The 11,585-nt window shown below is 48.3% G+C and overlaps 4 protein-coding genes across 4 annotated transcripts; 1 reads left to right on the top strand and 3 right to left on the bottom strand.

The window, feature by feature from the left end:
• Window positions 1–130: 130 nt before the first annotated feature.
• E1B28_009223 (uncharacterized protein) lies at window positions 131–1,720 on the bottom strand (the record flags this gene model as incomplete). Its single annotated transcript, XM_043154100.1, has 6 exons — window positions 131–272; window positions 337–491; window positions 550–704; window positions 760–942; window positions 1,001–1,434; window positions 1,506–1,720. 6 exons carry the CDS (start codon window positions 1,718–1,720, stop codon window positions 131–133), a joined length of 1,284 nt encoding a protein of 427 aa, XP_043009388.1.
• A 1,028-nt stretch (window positions 1,721–2,748) lies between these two features.
• Window positions 2,749–5,137, top strand: E1B28_009222 (uncharacterized protein; the record flags this gene model as incomplete). Its single annotated transcript, XM_043154099.1, has 2 exons — window positions 2,749–3,076; window positions 3,129–5,137. The coding sequence occupies exons 1-2, from the start codon at window positions 2,863–2,865 to the stop codon at window positions 5,135–5,137; spliced, it is 2,223 nt and encodes a 740-aa protein (XP_043009387.1). The 5' UTR covers window positions 2,749–2,862.
• A 492-nt stretch (window positions 5,138–5,629) lies between these two features.
• On the bottom strand, window positions 5,630–8,360 carry E1B28_009221 (uncharacterized protein; the record flags this gene model as incomplete). Its single annotated transcript, XM_043154098.1, has 11 exons — window positions 8,187–8,360; window positions 7,977–8,133; window positions 7,880–7,920; window positions 7,734–7,832; window positions 7,546–7,678; window positions 7,080–7,491; window positions 6,698–7,023; window positions 6,495–6,637; window positions 6,293–6,436; window positions 6,027–6,236; window positions 5,630–5,959 (listed from the first exon to the last, which is right to left on the bottom strand). The coding sequence occupies exons 1-11, from the start codon at window positions 8,328–8,330 to the stop codon at window positions 5,630–5,632; spliced, it is 2,139 nt and encodes a 712-aa protein (XP_043009386.1). The 5' UTR covers window positions 8,331–8,360.
• Window positions 8,361–8,584: 224 nt separating this feature from the next.
• E1B28_009220 (uncharacterized protein) lies at window positions 8,585–11,379 on the bottom strand. The gene is made up of 3 exons (XM_043154097.1): window positions 11,158–11,379; window positions 9,567–11,086; window positions 8,585–9,491 (listed from the first exon to the last, which is right to left on the bottom strand). The coding sequence occupies exons 2-3, from the start codon at window positions 10,869–10,871 to the stop codon at window positions 9,267–9,269; spliced, it is 1,530 nt and encodes a 509-aa protein (XP_043009385.1). The 5' UTR covers window positions 10,872–11,086; window positions 11,158–11,379; the 3' UTR covers window positions 8,585–9,266.
• Between the last annotated feature and the right edge of the window lie 206 nt (window positions 11,380–11,585).

Genomic DNA, 11,585 nt, shown 5'->3' with positions numbered 1-11,585 from the left:
GTTTACTCTACTAAAACAACGAAACGCGAGCGCAGTCTGTACTCGATCCCGCAGCGAACTCGCCTGATAACCATTCAGAGGGGGAAGTAACGAGATGGTGGATATTTTAATTCAAATATTCAAATGATAATCACATCAACCTCACAGGCTTCCCTGGAATCGGAATCCTGAGCAACCCAAAAGGCTTGACCCTCTTATCGGTCCCATTTTGATAGAACCCGCTCATCCATGCCTGTGTCACTGTCATATACAGGAATCCATCGTCCGCAACTCTGTAATCCATGCCTCAATCAGTTACATTGTCGACACAAGGCAACAACTCGAAGGGACACGAACGAGAGGGTATCAGGCCACGCCATCATTGGATCCCTGGCATATAACTCGATTAGGCCTGTCTGAGAGTTAAATGTACTGATCGAGTTGTGTTCACGATTGCTAATGTATATCAATCCTGTATCGTCGGTCTCAAATCCATCAGCAGCGCCACCCATCTGGATATAAATTAAGGATACTACTCAATGGGGCGTTAGGTAGAAGTAAGGAGCGCACCTCTCCAAGATACTGTACACTCTGTGCTGCGCGTATTACAGCAAAGGTGTCGTTAGCGGGATTAACACGCAAAGGGGCTGTTTCGACTCGATAGAGGTCCCTACTTGAAAACGGAGTAAAGTACAAGGATCGTCCGTCAGTGGAAATCGCCAAACCTAATCACAATCATTAACAGAAGCTCTGTCAAGTATTGCATTAATAATAACTTACCGTCAGCTCCACCTCCGACGACAGTCTCCCAGTGAGAAGCGGGGTATAATCCCGAGGCTGCGTAGGTCGGGACACCGAAAAATGTGGGTAGGAAGTTTGGTACAGGGCTCGTCGATTTGAGTTGGTCAAGATGCCTCCAAGATTCGCCTGTTCCCAGATCGACCACGATAATACCATGCGCGCCTGTATTCGATATATTTATATTTAGGGGGCCCTGTATGGCGCACACGTAAATACTCACCACTGTCAGTGATGTACGCCACACCCTGGCCTGAGGAAGTCAAGCTAGGTGTCAGGTCGAACCGAACATCGTTCAGAAATCCCAAAGGAGGTAAAACAGTCTCGGGGAAGGTGATAGTTTTGAAGGGTGTCGACGAATCTGATCCTCCCACTTCGAATCCAACCAATTTTGGGCCACCTGGCACGGATGGGAGAGCGTCTCCTCCTTCTACCACAGGCCGGCCAGTATCCAAAGCCCAAAGGCGACCTTTAGGATCTAGTACAACTGCTTGGACGTTGATGAAATGATTGGAATCATTGGAGGCTGTGGGACGTCCCGAAGAGGTATCGACTAGACCCTCTGGTGGTGTGTTGAATTCGAGGTTGGGGAAGGGAACCTCCGTTGTGTCGTTTACTATTTCTGCGACCGTCATTGGGTTAGAAGCGAGGTCCCCTCTAACATTGCATTTTGGCAGGTACTGTTCAACATTTACCGCCAAAGAACTTGATCGTTGAAATACACTCACCGCGGAAAGTTTATGAATGCCCGCCCAGACTTGGATACCGTTATACCGACGGGAGCCTGCCCTCTGAATAGGTGAACGACTTCCACAGCTGGGCCAAATTTTCCGTTGTCAATGAGACCTGGTTTCTCGTCGAGAGGTGTAAATGTTACGCTAATTGCGCAGCTAGCGTAAAGGAGGATAGCGAGAGGCAACGCCTTCAAGTCGGAAACCTTCATCGTGGGGTAACCTGGAGGAGGGATCGAACTTTGGATGAATACAGCGGTCGCCAGAGATACTTATCTTTATACCGGAATGAAATGAATTTGTTGCGAAAATTTTTGATGGTGCCAGCTTACCATGGTCCGACGCGCACTGACAACAGCGCGTTTCAGTAGCGAAGAATACTCAGGGTGATGACTTGGTGATAACAGACCCAAGAAGAACCGGCAGGGCTGCATTCAATTGTTGATTCAGGATTATAAGTAAGAGGTTATACCCGTTTAACCGTCAACAACCGAGTTGAAGTCCAAGTCTTGGCCATTCATTGCAAGGCACACTTTGGATGGAAGCGAGGGGTCGGTTTGAGGTTGCTTCCATCATGAAATCTTCGGGTTTCAGGGGCTTTATAAATGAGTGACATTCCTTCGATCCCCGCTTGTGAAAAGTAGTGATGAACGCACAATGTGACATCGACATCTTCGTTTCACCTGCTCTATTCGTCTGCCAGATTGTGCCAGAGGGTTTGCTATCAATTATCAGGGCTTTTGGTCGGTGGGATATGCAGTTGAGGTGGCTTGCGTCTTGAGTAAGGGGCTCAGTGTTCGACCTTCCAGTGGCCATCAGAACCTCAGAGCCTGTGTATTCTTTCGGAAGTTCCTGACACCAGACGCCCATGCATTTTGTTCCCTTGATTAACGTGAGCTCATAGATTCTTTCGAAAATGGCAAAGTTACTCACACTGCACTTGGTTCATCACATTGACGAACAGTTTCTCAAATTCAGGTCCGTCTATACGCAATAGTACGCAGTGCAGGCAGTCGAAACAAGATCGTGTTGGCATCGACATCTCAATGCGGCAGATTCGCCAAATTCTGGTGAGTTTAAATACATAGGTAGAAAGATATTGTCCACTTACATTGATATTGAACTCTCGACTCCAGCGCTGTCTTGATGTTGGTCTGGATCAAAAATATGTCGAAATACGTCAAAGCGGAGTCGGCATTTGGGCGTCGTGGCGCAAAACACGTGATATAAAGTAGATCGCCTACGAATGGCCACGATTCCGTTTACTCCTCCAACATCTGGCGCGCACTGCTTCACCGTTTCGAAGGACGTTTTGTCCCTTCTGTCGGCCTTCTTTTCTTTTTAATCTTGCTCGATGCCCCCTCCAACTGCTGGCAATGCCTGGCTTGCTGGCCGGCGCTTTGGTATCGTAATTGACGCTGGCTCGTCAGGTTCAAGGTTGCAGATTTATAGTTGGAGGGATCCTAGATTTGTCTTGGCTGACAAGGGTGACGAACTCGCCAACACTCTACCGAAAGTCGAGAAGGGCACTAGAGATGGGGAAGGATGGGTAAAAAAGGCGGAACCTGGTACGTGTTATTTTGTTACACATTCTGCCACCTGGTGAATCGTTTTTAAAAGGTATCTCTTCATTCGCCGACCATCTTCACGATATTCCTGGTTATCTACGACCGCTTCTCGCTCATGCCAGAGACCTTATACCACCCAAACTCCAAGCTGAAACACCCTTATACTTCTTAGCCACGGCCGGTATGCGTTTGCTCACACCAGAACAACAGGCAAACATATTGAGGGAGACGTGCAATTTTTTCGTCTATCATTCACACTTCAAAATTGACGTTTCCTCCGCCGCCGGTCCGTGTGGTTCCAGCGTCCGAATCATCACTGGAGAGGAGGAGGGGCTTTTCGGATGGATAGCCGTGAATTACCTTATGGACGGATTCTCCAGTTCGAGTACTAAACACACAACATACGGGTTCTTGGATATGGGTGGTGCATCGACTCAAATCGCTTTTGAGCCAAGCAACACGTACCAAAAAGATAAAAGCGACTTGATCAACGTTCGGCTACGTCTGTTGGGTGGGAAGGAGATACAACACCGGGTTTTCGTTGCAACCTGGTTAGGATACGGCACAAACCAGGCGAGAGAGAAATACGTTGGGGTGGCGATCAATGAGTTTGAGGAAAGTCGGCACGGAGATGGCGACAACGACGTCGTTGCTGACCCCTGTTTACCAAAACATCTGGAACTTACGGAGACGCCTGTTCATGTAGGGTCAGCTAGTGACCATGCCAAAAAGACTCATCGTCTAATAGGCACAGGCTCCTTTGAGGAGTGTATGCAAAAGTCTTCTCCACTTCTCAACAATAACGCACCATGCCCTGACACTCCCTGCCTCATGAACGGGATACACGTTCCCCCCATTGATTTTTCGGTCTCCCACTTCATCGGTGTATCGGAATACTGGTTCTCTTCCGAGCATGTTTTTGGGCTCGGTGGACCGTATAACTTCGTCGAGTACGAACGCGCGGCATCCAAGTTCTGCTCGATGGAGTGGGACGATATAGTGCGCCAGCATGAACGATCTCAGCACAGTGGAGATGGAGAGGTAGAAAACAAGGACGGTCAAGTTGTTGAAGTCGGGAAATGGGGTCCACAGGTGGAGTTGTCTCGCCTGAGCATGCAGTGTTTCAAAGCTGCATGGATAGCCAATGTTCTGCACGAGGGCATAGGAATGCCTCGCATCGTCGACTTCGGGGGCAACAGCACTAGCAACGACAACGAAGTTGCTGAACAGGCGGAGGAAAAAGGTTTGGGACGACCAACGTTTCAGTCTGTCGACACTGTTGGAGACATTGCGATCAGTTGGACATTGGGAAAGATGGTGCTTGTAGCGAGCAGTGAAGTACCGCCGCTCAAAAATGCAAAACCCATCGTCGATCCTATTGACGACGTACCCGAATCAGAAACTTCCCCAATAACCCCAATAAGACCCTTCTCAATGGAGGCTCTCGAGAATCGCATATCTCCACATCTACCCTATTCTTTGACCCGACCGTCTTTGGGTTTCTCCCCTGTCATATTACTCTATATTCTAGTCATGCTCGTTCTCATTCTCATAACTTGGCCCCTCTGGCGAAGACTCCGTCCAGTCTTTCGTCGGTCATTACGGAGACTAACAAGGAGAGACGTCGACACTTATTCTCTAGAGGAAGGAATATCCCTGAACGGAAATGGCCACTACCGTGGCGCCTTTTCGACACCGCCCTCACCGAGGAAGAAGTGGCATCCTTTCCAAAAACTAATTCCTAAAGCCCGTCCGGTTTCTCGTTCAAGTAGCAGAACGAGACGACCTTCCTCCTTGAACCTTGCTCACCCCCTTGTCTCAGGCGAGGTGTCCCTCAAAAGGGAATCTCCTGTCCGTTCGAATTCTTTCCCATCGATAAACGTCTCATCGTCTTCAAGTTCAGGGAATACGTCGCCTTTACCCTCTCCTGATCATGACTTGGAGGTCAGTGGGTCTCTGTACCATTCTCGATCTCGGAATGGTTCCCAGGTCAATCTCAACAGTGTGATAATGCCAAGAACTATCTCTCGGGTCAACAGCGAACATTCCTTCGCAGATTAACCCGCTGGATATGGGAAACGGGATCCTAACCAGGTTGACTAAAGCTTACTTGAACGTGTTTGGCTTTGTCACTCCGAGACTCTAACAGTAACACGGATGATTCGCGAATGTGTTGTCTACTCAGCCATATGGTTGCCCAACGGCAAGGTTCACATCGGTTGAACTCGTGTTTCCGGTGGACTATCTCGAATATTGTGCTCCTGATTCCTCCTCCCAAGGACGATGCCTTTCGAATTCAGATGGATTATGACAGGGTGGAAATAAGCTATCGAGTCTACATCACGGGGCAATCATATGTGATGGTATTTATGTACTGGAATATCGGATGATACTGGAGGGAAAAGACTCTATTGTCATACTTATGTTGACACATTGTTATAGATTATTACGCTGATCAGATACGGTATGTAGAACGGGCAGGGGTGAGCACGCAGGATGGAGGTATTAACAAACTAAGCAGGAGCAGGAAAGGTAGTTTGATAACTACCGGAATCAGAACTCTTCAATGTCATCGCTATCTAGCCAACCGCCAACGTTTTCTCGCAAATTGTCTTGATGTTCCTCGTTCCACAGCCCGCCTTCTTCACGCTCAGCAATTGTTTCAAGCGCCTCGTCTTCCATCCCACCTTCATTCTCTCCCAATTGTTGTGCAGAGGAACCTGCAGAAAGAGCAGGTTTAACGAACTTGAGGGCCGAAAACAGCCTATGTGACGATGGAGGTCGACCGGATCGGTGGCCGTCTCGGATCTTCAACACTGCAGCTAGCTCAGTCGCAATCAACGAAGGGCTCCATCGACTGATATCCCATCCTAACGGTCCACTCTAGCGTAATTAATACAATGACATTGAGCTGGTGCCGTGCAGTTGGAAGAAAGGGAAAGAAACAAACCCAGTCATCGCTCTCCTTTTTTGCCACTGTCCGATGTATAATCCAAGACCTCACGTCTTTCACGCCCTCCCAAGCCTCTTTCTCCTTCTGTAAAACATTAAAGAATTCGGGTTTGAATACCCTCTGAGACCGCCGTTGCACAGGCGTAGGCAGGGAATGCAACGTTCCCAACGCTAGAAGATGGAAACGGTGAGGGTTGACTTGGTACCACTGAATGAACGACGTGAGTAGATGGAAGAGGTATACAGGTGAAATGGTCAGCCTACAGCTTCGCCACCACTAGAATCAGTCCAGCTCAGCCAGTCGGCAACTCCGTGGCACTGATCGACGTTGTCGGTGAATTGAGGATAATTTTGGTGAATGTAAAGTGAAAACAAGGAAGAGTCGATGGGCGAATCGGCGTATATGCGCTACACGAAAGGATGTCAGAGTTGAGCAGGGAGCCCAATTGATATTTTTCGGGCGTACGTCAATGTCTACTCTGCTCGCTTTCCTCTCATGCTCTCTTGAATGCAGTGGTAGCGAGGGCGGGTCTACTAGTCCACGATCGACTTCCTCGTCTCTTTTGATATCTCTCGCAGTTGCCGACGGAGCGGGAGGGTCGCCTTTCCCTAATGCAAGCCAAGGAGAGTCAGTATAGGTGATTATTCTATGAACCGTGCACGCTTCACTTTTATTATACAGAACCTTTCCCATGAGATGGAACAAAACCAAACTCTGTTCTCTTCGAGTGATGCTTTCCATAAGCACCTCAGCTTCTAATTTCGAGTTCTTGCGGCTTTTTGATTTCGAGTTCTGTTGATTTCCGAACCGTATACAAGCAAATTGAAGAGTCATGATAGCACTTCGTATGTCACCATTGGCAGAATCAACCACCACGTCAAGAAGTTGGGTCGTGATGGGAGACTTGCGAATTCCTTTTGGCGCTGATGAGTAATGTGTATTGAGTAGCGTTTGAAGAGCTTTCTTCAGTAGCGTCGGCGCTATTGGGTTAAATCTTCGAGGTAATTAATCCAAGTAGAAGGGTAGAGAAGACGGATAGAAGTGGCTCACCTGAGCTGCGTGACAAATTGACCATTCAATAATTCCTTAGAAAGAACAGAATACACATCGAGAGCTCCGTCCTGATCCTTCTTCCACATGCCACTTGCTAACCTTTCGTCCCCTGCCTCTCCTCGTATCCCAGAGTCACTGACAATGATAACGATGGGAACCGGATTTGGATTCAGAGTTTCAACAATCGCCTTCAGAGCGTTGTGGAACTTTGCTCGCGTGTCCAAATGTCCGAGATTGGGAAGATCCTCTAGTAGTATAATTCTCCGTTTAGTCGACGGTGCTGACGATGAAAAAACGTTTTTGCAACTGGCAGCTCGGGTGAGGAAAGCCTCGAACTTGGTGTAAGAGCTTTCATAATCATAATCAGAAGTTGTTAGGCGGGGGCTGGAAGCGACTATGGAGTCACTGTCTGCATTTGAATGAATAAGGGTAGGATCATCATAAGTCACTCCAATACACACACCAAAGCCATTTCCATCGAGCGGATCGTTCATCGCGTTCTTCCATTCTAGTAACTCAAAGTCCATTTCGCGACTCAAAGCTTTGACTGTACTTGTTTTCGCCGTTCCTGCAGGACCAGTTAACACCAGAACCCTCTAATAGATGATCCTTAGATGAACTGCGTTCCATATATATCTGGAGGGGACGTACTCGATACTGTCTCAGTTTTCCAGAAGGACCTCCGTCTAATGCTTCATTCAACCACCGTCGTACGCCTTCAACCTTCCTGACGTGTACAGCTAGCTCGCTCTATGATAATCAACATTGGTCAAGCAATCGGGAGGCTATTAGCATACCTCTGTCGTCGGTTCGTATATATCGATCCACAAACGGTCATCTTTGATATGGCGATTCATATGATATCACCGATCCCTGTGAAGAGTGGAACCGCACCTTCAGTTCCAAAAGGTAGCCCTTCTGTCTCGTTTCCACTCAATGCATCCACGTCTATGACTTCTCTCTCCTTCTCCTTGGCTTTCCCTTTCGCCTTGGTTGACATCGAGGTTTGTGATATAAAAAATTTGGGTTGAGACAAGGGTAGGTTGACAAACTGAACATTTTCCTTGTTTAGAAGGGTATACAGTTTGTTATCAGTGAACGTACTGCATTCAATGGATTCAGCCGTTTTCCAGACCCATCTACCCCGTTATTCAACGATTCTACTTTAAGTTTTGTTATTCTCTTTGAAGCTGGCTTGATGAATTTCGTTTGACTTGATTGCGTTGAGCTTGAAGCCTTGGACGCCATGTAAGTCTTTTCTTGGGTTGACAACTCAAAGCCGAGCAAGATCCAGGGTACGCGTTTTGTCACATGGACAAATCGGGAAGCTCTTCACGTGATCGTGACCTTCACGTTCAAGTTTGTTCACAAGGTTACGCCAAGTTACACCATTCCGCAGCCTCATTGTTGTCATTCAGATCAGCTGCCCTCTACAGCCAGCGGTCTGGATCCCATCCACCATGGCCGATTCCCCAGGTATCAATCGGAACATCGGAATCTATGGATAACGTATCTCTAATCACCGCATCTAAATTTTCTAGCTGACTATATGATGACAGAGAGATGTAGTAATGTAGTAGTGTACATTGAGTGAAGAAGAGTGAAGAAGCATTGTACATTACGGTACAACAACATTGGGGAAACGGAACGAGAACGCTGGGGGAAGACAAGACCATATACCTACTAAAAGCCGTGAATAGAAGGGAAAACTCGGATGGTAATGAAAAGGGACCAGGTACGGAGATAAGTGATCAAACAAAGAGGTTCCTCAGCTGGGGAAAGAGGGTACGATGGAAGGACACGTATGATACAGCTATTGGTGAGAACCAGGGAGATCATCAGAAAAAGAACAGAAACCGGAAGAAACAACGAGTGCTAATGATTTCATTTCGCGAAATGAACGTGAGGGTCAGATTGAAGCGGTAGAAAATTGACGAGATCGCCAATGGATACTGTAGAAAAGTGTCCCTTGTGCAGTCGAAAGAAAGGTAATAAAAAGCGAAAAGCAGTGGATAGGTGTGGATAGGGTTACGAACCGGAAAAAACGAGCGTCCGGCTCCTATGCCAGACATAGTAAGGTTTTCGCTCCGCCTGGAGCAAACTATAACGAGCTTGCCTCACGTCCAGGCACATTACAGATTACAGACACCCCATAAAGATACCGGCCTTCCCAACCCTGTAAGATCATGACCGTCCAGGAGCTGGCTTCTCTTGGCTCGAACTAGAATTCCCTGTCGAGTGTCGCCTACGAAGACTTTTGTCTGATCCCCCAGAGGAGAGTCGTTCAGCTAATCCTCGTAAACGAGCAAAAAGAGGTTTTTTGAGACTGCCTGTCGGTGAAACGGGAGTTGTTGGTGACTTGGTAGAAGATGTGGCAGTATGTATTGAGCCAGCTGCTTGGTTTGGGCGCTGGCAAGTCAAAAAATAAAAGCGAGGACGTTATCAGTCAAGTGACAAAGGGGGGATGAGACTTGCACGACATACCAAAACATGGACTTTCTGCTTCCTAGTTGGAAGGACATAATACGTACTTCCTGAGGCGTCACTGCCAGACGGTGACGGCGGGCGCGCTGGCGTTTCGGCCGGCGTTTTGAATGTTTCCTGTAGTGGTAGGGATTTCGACCGATCGTGACCGGATTTCCTGCTTTTACTTGACTTTTTACTCTTGCTACTCCCGTTCGTTCCTCGCGAGACCTGGGCATGCTGCTTCTCATCAACTGACCCACGATGCCGCTCCTCCGTGCGATCTTTTGAGGGATGGGATGGGTAAGGTTGTGGAGGTGGATGATGCCCCGCAGAAGACGGTACTCCCCTTGCTGCCGAAGGATATGTCCCTCCCGCATGATGATACATCCGCGCAGGTGGAATAGAGTGACTATACATGACCCCATCAGGTCCGAAATTCGGAGGGTAGGAATATATTGCGGGTGGGTTATAATGATTGCGGGAATTGTTTGACGGGGCATAGATAATTGCGGGCGGCATGTGTTTCGGATGGTGAACATGGCGGTGAGGGTTCATGGACAACGGTGCCATCCTCGAGCCGTTGGTATATGGATGCCATGCAGTAGGTTGCGAACGCGCGAAATTGAGTTTGGGATCGGGTGGCGGTGTCCTTAGTACTTTTATGGGAGGTCCTAGAGGACTGGGGTATGCTGCGCCGTGAATGCGTGAAGAATGAGAATGTGGGGGTGAGGGCAGAGGCTCGTCGATATGGATTTCCTCCTGAAGAGAGGCGTCTCGGGGTAACGAACGTGAACGGGTGCGATTGGAATGATGAGACGCATGACTGCCATTGCGGGAACCGTCGTGTATCATGGTTTCTGGGGCATGGTCAGAGGGAAGAATTCGGATTTCTTCAGGAGAACGCGATCTCAATCGTTCCCGTTCCCTCACATGGTGATCGGAATGTGGCGATGTGGGATGATTTAGGGAATGTCCTGAAGGAGCTGAGCCCGACCTAGAACGATGCGAAGAATGTAGTCCTGGGCTCGAATCCTTTCCTAGACTTGGGTTTCGAGAGCCTCCGTCCTTTGGACTCGAAGGATGAGGAATTGGGATTTCTTTACCGTCGGGGTAACGTAGCATCAGCTTCGGAGGAAGCGAATGAGAGCTCTCTACTTCGGAAACACCACAAGAGAGGGCACCATCCTCACCATCCAATTCAGAGGGAGGGATGTTTGGGGAATTGAAGATTAATCCATGATGCTCTTCGACCCAGTGATTGACCCTGTCCTGCGTACTCCAGTACTGTCGGATGTCTTGAGAGTTGATAACCGACTCTGTCATGAGTGGGGGATCGCTTATCCCAACGGAGAGCACACAAAGGACAAGGGTAGGTAAGGAATAAGGAGGAAAACGGAAATGGCGGAAAAAGAACGAGTCCTTGCGGGATAACAAAGGCCTTTATACCATTCGGACGGAGAAGTCCTGAGATTACATCGTAAGTCACCCTTTCCAACCATATCGGAACGAATCTCCACGGCCAAGTGCAAGGTCCCATTCTGGGAATGAATATACCGGACCGCCTATTATATGAATCTGTTAAGTTATCTCACAATCAGAACGTGTTTACCTCGAGGCAGATTTATCATTTTGGGAACTGGCACCCGCCAATTGCCACATGTTCAGGTTCATGTTCATTGTCCATTGTCCATCAACGCAATCCAATAATCCGCTAGGCTGGCGTTGCAGTTCGTCAGAACAGGGACACGAGAGTACAATTTCCCAAAGTAAGTTGAGTTTGGGAATTCGAAGGCGTGACTTCCAACAACATGATGGTTGGTGAAAGACCCGGAAACGCAGAAAAGTTCCCACCCGCCTGGTATCAATACTCATACAGTGACAGCCCTTCTCTTCTAGTTGACCGTTGAGCACTTTTGGCATTGGATGGACTCCTCACATTGAACGGAAACCACTGTCAAATTTGGGACTCTCACTCCACGGCATTCGACCCACGTACAACCTTCAAAGCTCCAGTCTGCCACACGGGACCTTAGGCCT

Source organism: Marasmius oreades, chromosome 5 (assembly GCF_018924745.1).
Source record: "Marasmius oreades isolate 03SP1 chromosome 5, whole genome shotgun sequence".
In the NCBI taxonomy this organism is placed as follows: domain Eukaryota; kingdom Fungi; phylum Basidiomycota; class Agaricomycetes; order Agaricales; family Marasmiaceae; genus Marasmius; species Marasmius oreades.
This window is presented reverse-complemented; position numbering and strand designations above follow the sequence as displayed.